This window comes from Anomaloglossus baeobatrachus, chromosome 7, assembly GCF_048569485.1.
Source record: "Anomaloglossus baeobatrachus isolate aAnoBae1 chromosome 7, aAnoBae1.hap1, whole genome shotgun sequence".
NCBI lineage: Eukaryota > Metazoa > Chordata > Amphibia > Anura > Aromobatidae > Anomaloglossus > Anomaloglossus baeobatrachus.
Genome location: NC_134359.1, coordinates 117,399,595 through 117,419,742, shown reverse-complemented (window position 1 = coordinate 117,419,742; position 20,148 = coordinate 117,399,595). Strand labels below are relative to the sequence as shown.

Here is a 20,148-nt window from a genome sequence, read left to right as displayed (position 1 = left end):
ACATTTATTGTATATCTTGATAGATCGGGCATTTCTGAACACGGCGTTACCAAATGTGTATATTTTTTTAACACTTTAGTTTTCAATGGGGCGAAAGGAGGGTGATTTGAACTTTTATTTTTTTTAATTTTTAAAACTTTTTTAAATTTTTTTTAAATTTTATTAGGTCCCCTATGGGACTATATGGATCAGCTGTCTGATCACTCTGCCATATCTGCTGATCACAGCTACACAGCTGTGAACAGCAGATATGCTCATTTACTGTCTCACCCAGCTCTCGGCCGGGTGAAACAGTGAGTGAGTCATGTGAGTTACAGGAGTCATCACATGACCATGACAACCACCGGAAGTCACGTGATCACATCACGTGACTTCCGGTATCGGCGGTATGTAAAAGTTTACCTCACTCGCGATTGTAATGGCGTTGTCACTTATTGACAGCGCCATTTAAGGGGTTAAACGATAACGATTCCACTTATGCCTAGCAGGCACACATCTCAGTGTATACATTCTGTCTGTCTGTCCATTCTATCTGTCTGTTTGTACATCCTATCCATCCTGTCTATATCTATACATCCATCCTAGCTCTCTATTTATACATCCATCCTATCTATCTATACAAAGTTCCATATGCCTCATTATGAAAGTGAACACATAGTACAATCGTTTTTTGGGGGTTTTTTTACTGTGTGCGGGAGGTGGGGGCTATATAGCAGGATAAGTGGGCTATATAGCATGATGGGGGCTATACACCAGGATGAGGGGGTTAAATACCAGGATAGGGGGGCTATATACCACAATGGAGGGCTATATGCCACAATGGAGGGCTATATACAAGGATAGAGGCTATATACCAGGATGAGGAGCTATATTATAGGATGGAGTGAGTATACCAGGATGGAAGTTATATACCAGGATGGAGGGGCTAAATATCAGGATGGGGACATACTTGGGACATATACCAGGATGGAGCTACAGTATATACCAGGATGGGGACATGATGGAGCCATATAAACCAGATGAAGATATTAAGGAAGAAAAATTTCCAGCGCGGCCCAACTTGTCTTGTAAAAAATCATCTTTATTCATAAATCCATAAAATAGGAGTTTACAGGCGGTCAGCAGGATATTACATAGATATTATTCAGACCCCACAAAGCCAAAGCTACGCGTTTCGACGTGAGTCTTAATCATGCTCTGGGGAGGAAGGGATGTCGGCTTCCTATATCGTATAACACACACCCTCCCAAATTAAAAACACATGTTTTCATCAAGGAAACATTCACAATAGAACACATCACATTATATGGGTATATGCACTGCAGTTTTTCCATAGAAAAGAAGAAAAAAAAAAAAGAAGAAAAAGAGTGAAAAAGAAAGAATGAAAGAAGAAAAGACTGAAAATAAAAGAAAGATGAGAAAGAAGAAAGGAAAAGAGAAAAGAAAGAAGAATGGAAAAATACTAGTGAAGGAATGGAGGGAATAAAAATAAATGGTTAAAAAACATATCATATATAATTATTATAGTATAATCATATAATACAGTGATGCATGATTATATAGAACAATCATTAAACAGTCATAGTAGAAAAAATCAGAACCATGTGGATATCTTGCATCACTTCTTGATATTCCATATAAGTAAGCATCGGTAAATTAGACCCCTATCTATATGCATAGTGACAGAGAGAGGGAAAGAATAGGAGAGAAAATATCTCCTTATTTAATTATAACTATAATCCCGAAAGATCTATAAAAAGTGGCAATATCAGTGCATAAATTATGTCCGTAAGATCTTTATAAGAAGCCTTGTATAGACAAATATTGGTTGGTTAGCAAAAATTAGTATTAATTAATTAATTATATGATCTACATTCCAATATATTTTTCATCAGCATCACTTTCTCATCCTTATTAATTTTTTATCTATTATTAATTTATTTTATTTTATAAATTTATTATTATCCAGGTAGCTGATATCAAGATGAATATTAGTGAGAGATTTATCCCACAATAGTATCAATTATAGTTATATTGTAACCCAGACATCTAACTACTACATCGAATTTATTATGAAGATTAACATCAGATAATAATAATAATTACTGTATATCAATCATAATCCTATTGTTGATTATGGGTCTAAATATTAATATAATTCATTATTATCATTAGTTGTCATCTGGGTGAACTCAAATAGGAGAAAAAAGTGGCAAAAAAGAGAGAGGAAGGGGGGGAGGGGGGGGGGGGGAGAGAGAAGGGGAATAATTATCCTTAAGGTTAATAGTGTAAGATAAGGTCTTGTCGATAATTCATCCCATATGGTATTCTACTCTCCAGGGTGAGGATCCAATATGTTTCTCTATTAAGGAGTTTCCTCCTATGATCCCCACCCCGGATCGGTCTGAAGACCTTTTCGATCCCAGTAAATTTAAAGTTGTGCAGATCCCCTCCATGTACCGTTTGAAAGTGACGGGAAGCCGCTGATACAGACACAGCTTGTGGATTAGTCGCATCTAGTAAGTGGCGTCTTATTCTAGTCTTCAATGGCCCCACTGTACATCCTGTGTACTGAAGTTTACATGCATCGCATGAAATAAGGTATACTACATGGGTTGTATTGCAATTAATAAATTGATTGATTGTATGTTCTTTTAGGTTTTTATTTGATTTAAATGTGCGATTTTTTTGTGCATAGGAGAAAGCCTTACACTTCGTCGCCCCACATTTAAAAAAATGAGAGCATGATTAAGACTCACGTCGAAACGCGTAGCTTTGGCTTTGTGGGGTCTGAATAATATCTATGTAATATCCTGCTGACCGCCTGTAAACTCCTATTTTATGGATTTATGAATAAAGATGATTTTTTACAAGACAAGTTGGACCGCGCTGGAAATTTTTCTTCCTTGATTCTTCCCTGGCAGCCTAGCCCTCCGTGCGCAGCCCTGGATATACAGCGGATCACAGCAACTCGGTGAGCTGATCTTTCTCTTTTGTTTCTTAGATGAAGATATTGTGATATCGAAACGCGTTTTGGCTTTAAGCATTTAATAAATCTACAAAACCATTATATCACTGTGGCCTCCTTAGCGCTTTCAAGATTGTGTTCTTTTGCATTCTCTATATAAACCAGGATGGGGCCATTATGGGAATATATATACCAGGATGGGGCCATGATGGGGAATATATACCAGGATGGGGACGTGATGAGAACATATATACCAGGATGGGGCCATTATGGGAACATATATACCAGGATGGAGCCAGGATGGGGAATATATACCAGGATGGGGCCAGGATGGGGAATATATACCAGGATGGGGCCAGGATGGGGAATATATACCAGGATGGGGCCAGGATGGGGAATATATACCAGGATGGGGCCATGATGGGGAAAATATACCAGGATGGGGAATATATACCAGGATGGGGCCAGGATGGGGAATATATACCAGGATGGGGCCATGATGAGGAATATATACCAGGATGGGGCCATGATGGGGAATATATACCAGGATGGAGCCATGATGGGGAATATATACCAGGATGGAGCCATGATGGGGAATATATACCAGGCTGAGGCCATGATAGGGACATATATACCAGAATTTAGCCATGATAGGAATATATACCAGAATGGGGCCATATATACACCAAGATGGGCCATGATGAGGTCATATATACCAAGGTGGGGTCATATTTACCACGCTACATCCATGATCGGGGTGATACACCAGGATGGGGCCATGATGGGGATATATATCAGGATGAGACCATATATACCAGGATATAGGCATGATGGGGATCATACACCAGGATGGGGCCATGATGGGGAGATATACCATGATGGGGTCATGATAGGGATATATATACCTGCATGGGGCCATGATAGTGGACATATATACCAGGATGGGACCATATATACTAGGAAGATACCCATGATGGGATCATACATCGGATGGGGCCATGATAGTGGACATATATACCAGGATGGGACCATATATACTAGGAAGATACCCATGATGGGGTCATACACTAGGATGGGGCCATGTAATGGACATATTTACCAGGATGGGGGACATATTTACCAGGAAGTGGCCGAGGATGGGGGACATTACTACACGATGAAGGGGGAGGGGGGGGAAACTTGTATGTCTTTATAGGATTTAGAGTTCTACAATGGCCCATACATCTCATGAAGGGGGGGCCCAGGCTCAAACTCTGCACTGGGGCCCATCAGACTGTAGTTACGCCACTGGGTGCCAACCAAGTTGTGAAGCAAAGGATGTGGTTTTCACAAAAGTGATTATATGCTGCACAGTGCTGTGTATAGTTTAGCAAAATAATTGACTTTTTTAGGATTTATTTTAAGGTAAGTCTATCATTAAATTAACTCTGCCTAAAACACAGGCAGTGTGATTCAGAGCCTGACTGCGTGATTGCAGCCCAGTATATATTACTGAATTGTTGTGATATTACAGAGAGGACGAATTATGAAGATTCAGCTTGTACCGCTCCAGGTGATTGACAAGCCTATCCCTATGTACAGTTGTGCCGCCCCTGCAGCAGTCTAACTGCTCGGATCCGGGGTTGCTGTGGCTCGAGGGTCTCCGGACCCGGGGGCTTGCAGCCACTTGAATATAAAAAGGGGAGTACTGCTGCTGCCGAAGGGAGTACCGGGGCAGATAGTGTGGGGGCAGCCAGGTGTCAGTCCCTCCACAGGCAGGGAAAGCCCCGGACATTGGGGAATTTGGTAAAAGGGTGTCTTGGCCTTGGAAAGAAGGGTGCAGGGGTCAGATTACTCACTGCGGTAGTCGTGGTGCTGGATCAGGTGGAATAAGCAGACACTCACACAGATGGTAAACCAAGGTCTCTAGGCACCACAGTCTCTACGGGGGGAGCCTGTCCAGGTCCCACTCCCACCAGTGTCACTTGGTAAGTCCGGAGCCCTGCCTCCGTGCATAAATTGATTGACCGTTGTGGCCCCTTGGTTTGAAGCTTTTGGGGCCCCGCTACCCGTGTGTATGGCAGTTGTGCTTTTGATGGCTGGCACTTGGGATTTCAGTGGGTTGTGTCGTTTGGAGAACCCTATCCCCCGCGTTGTGCTGATGCCTTCAATCTCTGAGCTCTTGGGGAAAGTTCATAAAGAGACTATCCTCCACAGGTGAGTTATCAGGTTGCATGAAGCTACTCTCTGATCTAGGGTCCTGTACCCTGCCGTGCTCGGTACCGGTCCGGTTACTGGAATTCTGGTGCCAACCGTTCTCCAAAACTAAGTCTGTTACACCTCTCCAATACCCTGCGACCGGGTTTCCGATTCCTGTGGTCCTGGACCACCGTCGGCGACCCAACCTGTCGCCTGCCTGGGAGCTCCAACTCCCCAGCTCCTCACTTTTTGAGGTCTACAACTCAACTCTTTGTCTCCCCTCCCACCAATATACCTGATCCCTAGGTGGGCGGCCCTGCTCCAACCTGACCAACCCACTGGTGTGTCTGTACAGTTCTGGTGTGAAGTGTGGTTGGGATTTGTAGTGCGGGTGTTAGTGACACTGTTGATGGGACCCTGGAACCATGGGGGGTAGGCCCTGCACCCTGGGGGACAGGATGCAGTTCCCTGTAACACCCTGATGTAGTCAGGGGCACTACACAGTCTCCCTAAGTGTTGATTTCAAAATTTACCAAACGTCCATTGGCAAATTCTATGTTTTCCATGTGAATACATGCACCTGTTCTGGAGAGCCTGTCCTTGAATTTCTTTCTTCTATGTCCTCTTTTGTTCCATCACTTTTCTCCCCAGTTATTTTTTTCTTTTTCTGGATACTTCTGGCATCTTCTTTATGGTCTTTGTGATTTTTTTCAGCAAATCTATGCTGCTCTACTTCCTAAAGAAAGTAAAATATTTTGTGCAACATGAGGACACAAGCAAAAGAACTTTCCTAAATAAATATGATTAGATGTGAGAAATCTAAGTATATAAGGCCAATATACATGCATAAATATAATTCAAACAAAAATCTTATAAATAATGCAAAACTAAAAAAAAAAAATCAGTGATTAAAATTATTCCATGTCAATTTCTAGCCTGGGCATGTGTCCCTGCAGCTGCTGTGTCTGATTGTGGTTTGCCAGGGTGCATTGTCGGGTTTCTACTATTTTTGTATGCAATAATGGTGGTTGCATGGTCTCATGTGCAATTTAGGTGCTCATGGCTGTGTGTTAACTGTCTATTTTTTTGCTTCTATCAATGTTTAATTGGGAGGGGCAGAAAGAGGCTGTCCTGTGCATTGTCTGAAGGTGCACGGGTCATGGGTGGGCAGTGTAGGGCAGGACAGTTTGGACTCCTGCTGTGGTTGGATGGAGCAGCTCCAGGATCACTGCCGCAGAGGACCACTTTAATATCAGTGACATGACGTTGGCATAGTGGAGTCCTGGTGACCCCTTTATACTGCTACCATACCCCCACCCCCAATGGCTTAACCCCTTATTGAAATGACCACAGACACATAGTTGGATAAAATGGCCACAGCAGCCTTTTATTTAAACATAACTCATAATAACATTTATAAAACAGGGGGTTGTGGTCCTCGAAGCTCAAACAATCTGGTGATCACCCAATACTCCGATCCTACCTTCCCCCTCAACCCCATTACTCCCAGCCGCAACCACCAACTCGGGAGCACCAAACAAATATGAGGGGGAAGGGTTAAACCACCAAGCACGGGAACCGACCCCACCAAGCCAATGTTCCCCCATGATCACCAGACCACTCCCCAAACCAGTAATTAACTGGGGGGGGGGGTTCCACCTCCATTGGGACCCCCCAATCCAATTTTCACCAACTTCGAGGACCCCACCCCCACCACCATAACGAGAGCGCTTTGACCCCCTTAAACGCTCGAGACCCCCCCTCCACCGGACAATGCCATGGCCCGCTCAATACCCTCCTGAATCCTTAAAGACCACAAGTCTGTTCCCACTGCATTCAGGTGAACCACATCTGCTAACCAGTAATCCTGATCCACCGCCTCCAAATCAAAATGACGGACCGCCACACACCCATTCCTCACTACAAAACCCGAAATGGCCCGATTGATTTTTATACGGGTCTTATTCAGCACTTCAACTGACCGAACCCTACTCCACGTCCGTCTCGGGACAATCTCTGACCAGACCGTCCGAAGTCCTGGTACAGACACCCACAGCCGAAGTAAATCATGTTTAATATCCCTGATCAACTCCCGGCCTGCCACCATCCCCACATCATTCCCCCCAACGTGTAAGACCAGAATATCCGGCGCCCGGTCCAATCGCATTGCCCTGTGCATCTCGGGCAACACCCGAATCCACCGCATGCCCCGGATACCCAACCACCGGATTACCACCACACTCCGTGCAAAGCCCAGCTGACGACCCTCCGATCGAATGTCTGCCCGGATCGCTGCCCAGTGCACAAAGGAGTGGTCCAATATCCAGACCAAACGGGAAAAGTCTCCTGCAAAGGAAGACAACAAAACATTCCAGTACCATACCATAACCCAACAAATCCAAAACTCCCCACATCGTGAACCATGCTAAGGGCGCACATAACTCAAATATCTCCTGGATTCCCACCGACCTATCCTCCGTACTGCCTCTGGACTCAACCCGCACACAGCTGCCTCTGTCGCCGCTCCAATCCTAAAAAAAATGAGGCGCATAACAACCAGGATCCAGGTCAAGACCTTCCACACACCTCCGGAAAATTGCCCGAAACTGATAATTCGACAAGAACGAACCATCCTCGTGACAAAGCAACGGCCCATCTACCCGCGGTCCCAAACCCCTAAACTCCCGCAAATACCGCACCGGACACATTGCCGATTCAGCCACCATCCCCAGTACCACACGCCGTCCTCTGCCGGCTTGATCCGTCTTGGACCTTCGGAGCCAAAATTCCACGCTGGTGTGGAATAAAAGAACATCCCGCGCCTGAATCCCCCCGGAACCTTGCCGACTAATCGTCACCAGTTCCCCAATCCGGGGCGCTCCGAAAAACGAAAACGCCAGACGAAACAAAATAACCTCAAAAACAGACGAACACACCGCACTCAGGTGGGCCCCTATTCGCTCCAAGAGAGCAAAGGACACTGGCCTCCTTTTATCCACACAGCTCTGCCCCCGGCGAAACCCCCTCAACGCCTGCCGCACCAAAAAAGTTTTCGTCAAATCCGGCCTATTCCGCAACTTAAACCCAAAGGCCAGGCCCGCCACCACCCGACCCACCTTCGCCTGGGACCAACCCCATGCCGACCACCGCCCGATCCACAAGAGTAACACGCCTACCTGATCCTCCACCGACCGAATCAAACCAAAAGACTGCATCCAAGCCTCCCATTGAAGCCACGCCTGCTGATAAGCCGTCCACGTCGCCTCTGCCAACGATCCTTTGATCAAATGTCCAACTGCCCTCATACCACACTCCATAGTTCAGGAGGGCACTGCAATCCCACGGCCATCGCCCCCGGCGCCAATTCCCTGAAGCGATCCCACTGGAAACGAGAGAGAGCATCAGCAATAGAATTCAACACCCCCGGCACATACGACGCAGACACACAAGCATTGATGGACAAACAGGCCAGCACTAATCTCCGCAAAACTGTTATCACCGGAGGGGAATTGGCTGAGATATTGTTAATTGCTAACACGACCCCCATGTTATCACAGTAAAACCGCACCCGCCTGTTCCGAAAATGCTCCTGCCACAGAGTCACTGCCACCAAAATCGGAAAAATTTCCAACAGCACCAAATTCTTCACCAGCCCCGCCAACCGCCAAACCTCCGGCCATCGCTCCGCACACCACTCTCTTCCAAAATAAGCCCCAAAACCCTGACCCCCAGATGCATCGGTAAATAGGTCCCCACACCTCCAAATCCGCCTTAACGTCGGCTGACAGACGCACAAAAATGGTGAGGCGCTAGCACCCCCGCAGTGGCCATCGCAAGCAGCCGTGAAAAAATCCGCCCCATCGGCATCACCCGACACGCAAAATTGAGTCTGCCCAGCAACGATTGCACCTCCCTCAGGGAAAGCTTTTTGACCCTCAGCGCCCTCGCTACCTGCTCCCTGAGAGCGACCACCTTATCCGTCGGTAACCGAAACTCCCACTTGTCCGAGTCAATAATAATCCCAGGAAAAGAAATACATGTCCCCGGACCCTCCGTCTTCCCCCGGCGCCAAAGGAACTCCAAAACGCTAAGCTACTCACTTGATCGTTGCAAGCAAACTCTGACAAACCCCCGCATTCCCTGGACCAACACAGAAAAAATCGTCTAAATAGTGAATAACAGACTGCAAACCCGAAACATCCCTAACCACCCACTCCAAAAAGGAACTAAATGCCTCAAACAATGAACAGGACAACGAGCATCCCATGGGCAGGCATCTGTCAACAAAATAATTCCCTTCCCAAAAACAGCCGAGCAAGCGTACACTGTCCGGATGAACCGGCAACAACCGAAATGCGGATTCAATATCCGTCTTAGCCATCAGAGCCCCCCGTCCATACGGCCGCACCCAGGCCGCCACTTCGTCAAATGACGTATACACCACCGAGCATAACTCAGGATCTATACCATCATTCAACGATCCCCCCCCCGCGGGTAAGATAAGTGGTGAATAAGCCGAAACTTATTCGCCTCCTTCTTCGGCACCACCCCCAGCGGTGAAACCACCAGATCCGGAAAAGGCGGGGACCGAAACGGCCCCGCCATACGCCCCAACGACACCTCCTTTTCCAACTTCTCCCGTACCACCTCCGGATGCTGGCTTGCCGACTGTAAATTCTTAAAATGCCCCGGACCCGGACCCGCTCCCGAAGGAATGCAAAAACCGAATTGAAAACCTCTCACTAGCAACTCTGCCTCCTCCCTCCTAGGAAACCTATTTAGGTAAGGGAGCATCTCTCGAAGCTTCACTGGAGTCTCCCCCTTTTGAATTACCAGGCCCCCCTCTGACCCTGCTCCGTCGGAAACACTTGGATGCCCCGTGATTGGTGCCACTACAGTGTGAGCAGTGGTGTTTAAACTTACACTGCTCCCCAAACTTGCACTGGCCCTCATTGACGAGCCAGCAAAGCCCTGATTTTTGCGATCCCGACTGAACTCCAGCTCCCCCGCCAGCCTGCTGACCATACCGCCCCCCAGCCTGGCCGGAAGCCCCGGCCGCCCCTGGAAAGGATTGCCCATACCGAGTCGGTGCCATGACCCGCAACCAGAGCCCAATATCCTTCTGGTCCCATCTTATGGATGGCCGAATGGCTTTCCGCTGACGAAACTGTTCGTCGTACCGCAACCAGGCCTGCCCCCATACACCCTATAAGCTTCCCCTATAGAATCCAAATAGCAGAAAAGGTGCGAACAGTTGCCCGGCGCCTTTTCCCCTATTACACTGGCTAAAATTGCAAACGCTTGCAGCCAGTTTGTAAATGTCTGAGGGATCAACCGCCACCGCCGCTTCTCATCATCCTCTTTTTTGTTGTCGTCTTTCTTGGGCTTGTCCAAATTAAATTTCTCTAACGGCAACAAAGAGAAGATTTCAACATAATCATCCCTCCAAATTTTCTCCCTAACTTCCTTCTTTAAATGCGAGCCCAGCGGCCCCTCAAAACACACGGAAACTTCCCCCTCGCCTTATCATCCAAATGAATCCGATCCTTGTCTTTTTCCGTCTGCACAGAAACCGACACTGGCTCGGACCCCCGTCGCACCTCCGCCGTACTCGCCGCCGCCACCCCCACACTCGGGACCCCCGATCCCACCCACGCCGAGGCACAACTTCCGACACTCCCGCTCCCCTCCAGTCGCGCCAACAACTGCCTGACTTCCGACAAAACCTCCCCAACCCCTAGTGACCCCGGCGGAGCCGCCTGCCCCTGACCCATCCCAGCCCCAGCCGGACCCACTACGCTACCTGAAACATCATTAACCAAAGGAGACAAACAAGACACAGAGCTGTACTCACCAAGCTGCGCAGGAGCTGTGATCCCACCAGCCGCCAATCCAGAATCCTGTCGTTCAGCCGTCACTGGCGCCGCGTCCCTCTCCTGCCTGAAGTCCTCCATCGGTCCGATCGGCGAAGGTACCCTCGGATCGGTCGGTCCCGAGCCCAATCCAGGTGGTCCACGCACCGCCGCTCCTGGATCCCGACCACCAGGTTGCCGCTGAGACCCAGAGCCGTCCCGCCCTGGCCTGCCAACCTCCTGCCAGGGATCCCGCCGTCCGTCCTGTGCCTCCCGTGCTGTCCAGCCAGGCCGCCCGACAGGAACATCGCCAGTGCGGCCTGCCGCATCCTCCAGGTCCTCCTGACGCCAGATAGTAGCAGGCCCCTCCGCCCTATCGGGCCGAGGCCTACTAACTACCGCTGACCTCAGCCGCGGCCTTGAATTCCTCCCGGCGTGGAGGGGGCTCCCAAGGCTGGACACCTCCCCCACCGCCGAAGGGTTCCTAACGGGGCTTCCCCGCTGCCGCTGAGGCCCCGCAAGCGCTGCACCGGACCGCCCCGGCTCCAACCGCGGCCTGCGTGCAGGCCGCGCCTGCCCCGCGGCCCGCCCGGAGCCGCCGGGAGAGAGACGCTCCGGAGGCCTGAACCTGTGGCATGGCCGCCCCTTAGTCACAGGAGAGACCTCCGCGGCCGGCCCCGGAGTCCCCCCCGACCGCCGACCGCAACGAGCGGGCCGCGCCTGCGGCCTAGCCGGGGCAGACGCACCCGACACCACGCCACCGGCCAGCACTGACCGCAGCTGCTCCTCCAACCAGCCGGAGGGATGGCGCCGGGCCGCCCCCCGAAGCTCCTCCAAGAGACCGTCCACAGAAGGTGAGAGGAAGGGGTGTTTTTTTTTTTTGTTTTTTTTTTTATACAGCAGCGTCTGTTTGTGTACAACTACTTCAGCTGCAGCCGCAGCAATGACTCCTTCTCCCACTGTCTAGCCTAACGTCTCTGAACCCCCACCCCTCTTCCTCTTCATCCTATCCCCCCTAGCCACGTCATGCCGGCCTCCACCTACCCCCTGGGGAGGGGGTGGAGGTTCCAGCCGGGCACTTTATGCTGATTTTCTTTACTGACACAGAATATTTTATTGGAGGTGTGATTTTGTTATTATAACTAAACATATGTTCTTTCATATGGCTTATGATTAATGGTCAATGTGTCCAACATTAGTAACAATACGCTGTATACCTGAACAGCCTTACGTTCCTTTCATTTAGTAGATCTTTGTAGCTATTTATTATTATGTCTTACTATGTTTTTGTACCATTAGGATTACAATCATCATGTGAGTTTTTATCATTCTCTATGAAGTGGCCGATGATAAGCTGTGTCCATCACCTATGGCCAATAATGTGATCCTGTGCTCTCTGCCTTCAGATGTAAGAGTGCTGACCCGTGCGGCAGTTTCCTTATGCGGGCTTCACATGAGACGATCTATCGTGCGATTGCACGATCGATCGTACCCGCCCCCGTCGTTTGCGCGTCACGGGCAATTAGTTGTCCGTGGCGCACAAAGTCGTTAACCCCCATCACACGCACTTACCTCCTTGCTGTGGGCGGCGAACATCCACTACCTGAAGGGGGAGGGACGTTCGGCATCACAGCAGCGTCACACGGCAGCCGGCCAATAGAAGCGGAGGGGCGGAGATGTCCCGCCCACCTCCTTTCTTCCGCATTGCCGGCGGGACGCAGGTAAGCCGAGTTCGTCGCTCCCGGGGTGTCACACGGAGCGACATGTGCTGCCTCGGGAACGATAAACAACAGTGACGTGTCAATGATGAACGAGAAAGTGAGTATTTCTGCTTGTTCACCGTCGCACGTAGCTGTCACACGCTAAGATATATCAGACGATGCCGGATGTGCGTCACTATCGACGTGACCCCCGAGGACATATCGCCCGATATATCATACCGTGTGACGCCCGCATTAGTGTTACTATAATCTTAGTTATGTGCTATAAAAGGAAAAAATAAACTCACTAACAGAATATTTTTACATTCTATACATTTTATTATATCATGGTTACAAAGCAACACATAATATAAAGATATTGCTGTAATAATTACTATAACCTTATTTGCATCTATAACATTATTTAAAGTGACTGGTATAAAATCCTAAATTAATAGTACAAAAAAGCAAGGCATCGTACAAGTATATTATTCTGCAATTAAATATGGTACGACCAGCAGAACTCTTAGGGCGGCTTTGCACACTACGACATCGCAGGTGCGATGTCGGTGGGGTCAAATCGAAAGTGACGCACAACCGGCGTCAATTGCGATGTCGTACTGTGTAAATCCTAGATGATACGATGAACGAGTGCAAAAGCGTCGTTATCGTATCATCGGTGCAGGCTCCGACATTTCCATAATGCCGGTGCCACGACAGGTACGATGTAGTTCCTCATTCCTGCGGCAGCACACATCGCTGTGTGTGATGCCGCAGGAACGAGGAACATCTCCTTACCTGCCGCCAGCGGCTATACGGAAGGAAGGAGGTGGGCGGGATGTTTACATCCTGCTCATCTCCGCCCCTCCGCCGCCATTGGCCGCCTGCCGTGTGACGTCGCTGTGACGCCGCATGACCCGCCCCCTTAGGAAGGAGGCGGGTCGCCAGCCAGAGCGACGGTCACAGGGTAGGTGAGTGCATGTGAAGCTGGCATAGCGATAATTATCGCTACGCCAGCTATCACAAGATATCGTACCTGCGACAGGGGCGGGGACTATCGAGTGTGACATCGCAGCATCGGCTTGCGATGTCGCCACGTGCAAAGCCCACCTTAAGGGTACTTTACACGCTGCGACATCGCTAACGATATATCGTCGGGGTCACGTCGTTAGTGAAGCACATCCGGCGCAGTTAGCGACATTGCAGCGTGTGACACCAAGGAGTGAAGATCAACGATCGCAAAAACATAAAAAATCGTTGATCCTTTTCATAATATCGTTGGTGGAGCATGCCGCTGGTTGTTCGTCATTCCTGCGGCGTCACACATTGCTATGTGTGACGCCGCAGGAACGACAAACCTCTCCTTACCTGCGTCCACAGGTAATGAGGAAGGAAGGAGGTGGGCGGCATGTTCCGGCTGCTCATCTCCGCCCCTCCGCTTCTATTGGCTGGCCGCTTAATGACGCCGCAGTGACATCGCTATGACGCCAAACGCACCTCCCCCTTGAAGGAGGGATTGTTCAGCGGTCACAGCGACATCGCTGAAAAGGTATGTGCATGTGACGCTGCCCTAGCGATAATGTTCGCTACGGCTGCGATCACCAAATGTTGCACGAACGGCGGGGGCGGGTACTATCGCGCACGACATCGCTAGCTATCGCTAGCAATGTCGCAGCGTGTAAAGCACCCTTTAGAGATGAAAAAATGTAAATAAACAAATGCAGTTAGTAGTGATAGGCAAACTCTGCCTGTAAACGTTGCGTGGTTTCAAAAGTATCCGGATGCTGCGTCAGGGCTCAGAGTTTTCAGGGAACTCCAGCTAATGAAGGAAAAATGATAAGGAAAAATAAAAATAAAGCAAGCGCGCTATACTTACTGAGTCAATGGCATGGCTGTAACTGCTTCTTTGCCACTCACTCTTCTTCCGGGGCCTCTCATTTACCTTCTTGCATATTCACTTCTTCCCCAACCCACCGGCAGTCCTGGTATCTGTGATTGGTTGCAGTCAGATGTGCCCCCAGCCTGTGTGACAGCGTGTTGTACTGCTTGCAATCACAGACCCTGTCTGCGTGTCACTGTACAGTGGAGTAAAAATAAATAAATAAAAAAAATTGTTGTAAGGTCCACCCGTATTATGATACCCAGCACATATAAAGCATACGGCTAGAGGATGCAGCCCCCAGCGATGCACTTATCTTGGCTGTGTATCAAAATAAGAGGAACTGCATGCATTCTTTTTAATTTTAAATAAATGATTAAAAAAAGGCATGCAGTCCCCTCCAATTTTGATACCCAGAAATGATAAAGCCTGATAGCTGAGGGCTGGTATTCTCAGGCTGGGGAGGGCTAAAAATGGCAGCCTGCAGCCGCCCAAGATTTTTGTATTCAATAGATGTGACAATCCCGGATTGCCCTGGTGCGGTGGCAGTTGGGGTAATAAGGGGTTAATAACAGCTCACAGCTGCCACTAAACCCTAGATTAGTAATGTAAGGCATCTATGAGTCCCCCTCATTACTAATCTGTAAGTGAAAATAAATAAACACATAACACCAAAAAATTCCTTTATTTGAAATAAAATACAAAAACTCACCCTCTTTCCCCAATTTATTAACCCCAAAAACACCCAGGCCCGATGAAATCCACACAAGGTCCCACGACGAGTCCAGCTCTGCTACATCTGAAGTGACAGCAGGTGGCCATAGAACATGATCACCCGCTGTGGGCTTCAGGCAGAGAATGAGCCGCAGTGATGAGCGGTGACATCACTCAGGTTATTTGCGGTAACAGCTGGAGGTTCCCACAGCCCTCCACCTGTGATTGCAGGTAACCTGACCTCAATAAATTCAGTGACCTCACCATTTATGCAACATCAATGTGTCTGCTGTGCCTCACACTGATTGGTGGAAGGTGATGCCAGTGGACTTTCCTCCAACAATGTGTTCATTGATGTCTGCATTCTGGGAGTGCAAATAACAATGACATCGGATTGCGGTCAGAAGCAGCAGCAGGATGTTGGAAGGCATAGTGCAACCCGCAGTCCATTATTTTCAGCCCTTTGTCTGTTTCAATCCGTGAGACGGACTGAAATAGCCAAAGGACCAAATGTGTCCCTTTGGCTCTGGGTTACCAAACACTGGAATGGTCTAATCAGCACTGACCATATCAGGCCTTTGTAGGGACAAGTCGAATAAATATTCCCAGTTGTTCATTTATTCGTACATTTCCAAGAGTAATAACAGAGGTACACCATAATGCAGAATGTTAATAGAAGACTCTTCATGTCTTATCCGTGTTATCCATGTGCTATTTCATGCCGAATACAAATATTTACTGAAACAATCACATCAGAAGAGCTGACAGGTTCTCTTTAAGTACCTGTACTTGTAAAAAGGCAAACATGGTTTCTTTGTGTTTTTTTTTTGTTCCACATAGAAAATTTGTCTCTACTGTTTTTCCAAACCATAGCTAGTATAATGGGACCATAATTTATTTCAACATGTGCAGGTATGTTCCCCAAAAAGTTCAGCATTGTACCAGATGGTAGAATTCTTTAAACAAAGGCTTCTGGAGTGAAAAGACACAGCGCACCTATATCAGCTAATACAGACAACATGAAACCTGAGGACTTCAAGGCTTGAATACTTTGCAAGGTAGTAAATATTCAGAGAGTGCATTCATAAATAGTGCATGGCATCCCAGCAGGGTGCCAGATCATACAGGAGATAAGAGAGGATCTCACAGCTCAGAGGTGTCTGCCTGGGTTCTTCTGTATGCTCTTTCATCCACAGCTTCACACTACTTATTTTACCGCATTGGCCAAAGTGCCAGAGAAAGGGGGAAGTAGATAAAGGTATGGTGCTGTGACTGAGATAAAAATTCAAAAGTCACAAACTCTTCAAAAGTTTTAGAATAAACTAAATTCTTAGGCTATGTTCACACTTGCATTTGAAAACTGTTTGTTGGATACGGTTTAGGAACAGACAAATGGAATTTATGTCCAAAACGTATCAGTTACACAATCGATGTGATTGGAAGAAGAGCACCCTTGATTATTTTACATTATGTTCAAGTCCTGTTATGTCACATAACTTGTGTGTCCGTTTTTAGATCAGTAATAATAGTTCTGCATGACGGCCTTTTATTCCATCCTAATAACTGACACATAACTGTAGCAGACGGATACCACAAAAATCAATGGAGCCATACTGTTTACTTTTGGATCAGTCATGCAAGAGATACACTTTGGAAATTAATAGTTTGGCTGTTCTTACATTGTTTAAGAAAATGTTTTATGTTCAGGTATATATCCTTAACAAACACCACTAGGAGACTTTTAGTAGCGTACATTTAAGGAGTTATTAGGTGGTTGTGTGCCCCATTAAATGTATTGCAGCATGTGGGACTGTGAAAGGAATGTGGATGCACCCAGATCAGGAGCAAAGGCTCATGCCTGTCACTCATGCATCTCTTGATTTTTAAAAAGAAGATTTTGGGTACTCACCGTAAAACCTCTTTCTCAAAGCCTTCATTGGGGGACACAGGAAACCATGGGTGTATGCTGCTGGCTCTAGGAGGCTGACAATATGCAAATTCAAAAGTTGGCTCCTCCCCAGTAGTATACACCCACCGACTGGAGCTGAGGAGATCAGTTAGTGTAAAAGCAGTACGAGGAGAAGCTTGAAATCCAAAACAGGCCGTACCTACTGAAGTAAGTCTTAAGAAAGGGCGGGTGCTGTGTCCCCCAATGAAAGCTCAGAGAAAAAGATTTTACGGCGAGTACCCAAAATCTTCTTTCCTCTATTGCTTCATTGGGGGACACAGGAAACCATGGGACGTCCTAAAGCAGTCCCCAAGGGTGGGAAGAGAAAAAAAACTCGAAAACAGGATGATTAGAGGCGAGATTCCGTGTTCGGAAGCTGACGCTAACCACTGAAGAGGACCCTTTCCCGGCCAGGAGCCGAAGTGTAAGGGACAGTCAGAGTACTAGAGAAGTACTGAAACACTAGTCTAAAATGCGTGTGAAGGGATTAGGATGACGACCAAGGAATTCTGTAGCCCCTGAAAGAAGCTAAGAATTTAAGGCGACCGACAGCAACAGGTCGGGGCCAAAAGGAAAGGACTGACTAGTCCTGGTTCTACGTTTGAGTGTAGGAATGAGTGAGGAGCTAGGGCGCCTGGTAGAGATGAGTGCTAGGTAAACGGAGGCCAACTGAGCTTTGGCCATTTACAGATGCAGAATGACTAAAGGGGAACCCAACTGCCTAAAGGGTGCAGGGGAGTTGGGCTGAGAAAAGAGTCTAGATACCAGAAGAAGTCAGTAAGGAGACTCCGCCGTGGGGGGAGTTGACCTGTTTAATCCACAGCACCTGAGGCAAGTGATCTGACTTTTGTGGACAGAACAGCCTGCAGGTGGGGAAATGAAACTGGAGATAATTTCCCTGTGTTTTAGAAGAGGTCTGGAACTTGAGAGAAGTCCACTTGAAAATGAGAAGCTTTGGGAACCAAAGGAAATCCAATAACCAACCTCCACTATGGCACAACAGACAGGAGAAGAGAGAAAGGGCATCTACAATGGCCTGTAACTGGGATACCCCGAACTCTAGATGCGGGTAATAGCTAGCCCCGAAGTGGGTTATTAGAAAAGGAGCCCACTTATGGGGGGTCTCCTGTGACCTGAAATAATCACATGACATGGTCTGTAAGACCTAGATTGGGAGCAGGCAGGACTCCTCTAAGGGGAACTCATAGAAGGGCCTGGACTATGTCCCTAACCTAAGCGCTATCCAAACAGAGAAGTGATGCCTATCCTTGAAAAAGGTAGCAAGAAACCAGAAGACTGATGAGAAAACAAGGCATCGCGTCTCAACCAGAAGTGGCAGCGAGGGGGAAGACCCGCCCTAGAATCTGTAAAGCTAAATGATCTTGTAGCGACTCAGCTTGAGAAGCGGAAGCGGTGGAGAGCGGTCGTGGAATTTGGTAGGGTGGAGAATTCTGAGGGATTTAGAATATCTACGAGAGCCATCTAGAATGGCTACGAGAGACGCAAAGAGAGGCAGACCAGGTATAGGGGCGATGAAGACCGTTCTCAGCCTGAGACTGAAGCAGGTCATGTCCAGGATACTAGAGGAAACCGTTAAGTCAGAAAGGGGACCACCCGCTGTAGCGTTGAGTGTCGCAGTGGAAAATATTAAGCGTCCTGAACATTCAGGGCTCCCTGAAGAATTCTCCTGCAGAAAGAGGCCAGACAGACAAGCTCCGCAGTTTGTCCAGACGGAAGGAGAGAAATGAGCCCAATGACTGGGCCGTAAGGATACAAGAATTCCGTTGGTGAAACTGGTCCTCTGTAGTATTGATACTTGTCAGAAGATCTTTTGCCTGGGTCTTAACATCATCCGTCATCTGTGAATGGACTGGAGAAATCTGATCTTTATCTGGAAGAGTGAGAATGTAAGTACTAAACAATGGACTTAAACACATACAGTAAATGCCCGGGACCCTAGTAAGGGGCGCGGCAAAGGCCGGTCTAGGCCGAATAATAGGCGGATACCAGAAGTCCTATGACCCACCAATGGAAGGTGGCAAGAAGTGAAGCAGACAACGTACTGGGTAGAGGACAGAGCCTTATCTCGTGAGAAACTCAGACATTTGAGTGACTAAATGACTGGTGCTGCCAAGAGTGAGGGAGACAAGGTAACAGTTATAGGACGGAGCTTTACCTCATGAGTACATTAGACATGTAGTGCAGTACCTGGGTCAGAGGGAAGTGGCTAAATGACTGCTACTGCAGGGAGTGACTCACTGAACTTAATGGTCAGATGACAGTCTTACCTTACCTTGTGATCACGATAGACGTATGGTGTGAGGAAGGAGATGGGACCAGATAACTGTGAAGTGATTAAATGACTGCTGCTTCAGGAAAGGAAACAGCCAACGTACTGGTCAGGGAAGCATGCCTTACCTCGGGGTTATCTTAGATGAATGGTGCGAGGTAGGAAAAGGCCTCGGTACACCGGGAAGCAACTAAATGAGAGCTGCTGTCGTGCTGCGTCATGGGGTCCATGGTTGCTACAGGAAATAAATCACACAACCTTCTGTTCAGGTGACTGTCTTGCCTTACCTCGTGATTACATTAGACGTATGGTGTGAGGTAGGAGATGGATCAAGATAACTGAGAAGTGAGTAAATGATTGCTGCTGCAGGGAGAGAAGCAGACAACGTACTGGTCAGAGGACCATGGCTTACCTTCTGTTTACCTTAAATGAGTGGTTTCAAAGTATGAGAAAGCTCCAGGTCGCTGGGAAGCAACTAAATGACAGCTGCTGCTGTGCCTCGTCATGCGGTCCATGGTGGCCGGAGTACTCGCCTTAGTCGAAGATGAACGAGATACATGACCCGCTATGATAGCTGAGGTAGTCGGTCTGACTCACTGGGTCGTGAACAGAGCAACTC

At 48.0% G+C, this 20,148-nt stretch overlaps 1 protein-coding gene across 1 annotated transcript in view; it reads right to left on the bottom strand.

Annotated features, from left to right (window-relative positions):
- The window catches only part of KIAA2012 (KIAA2012 ortholog), a 518,638-nt gene that overhangs the window by 111,365 nt on the left and 387,125 nt on the right, over positions 1-20,148 (bottom strand). The window contains exon 15 of the mRNA XM_075318976.1: positions 5,727-5,882. Coding sequence (XP_075175091.1) covers positions 5,727-5,882 — 156 coding nt within the window. The remainder of the gene's footprint in view (positions 1-5,726; positions 5,883-20,148) is intronic.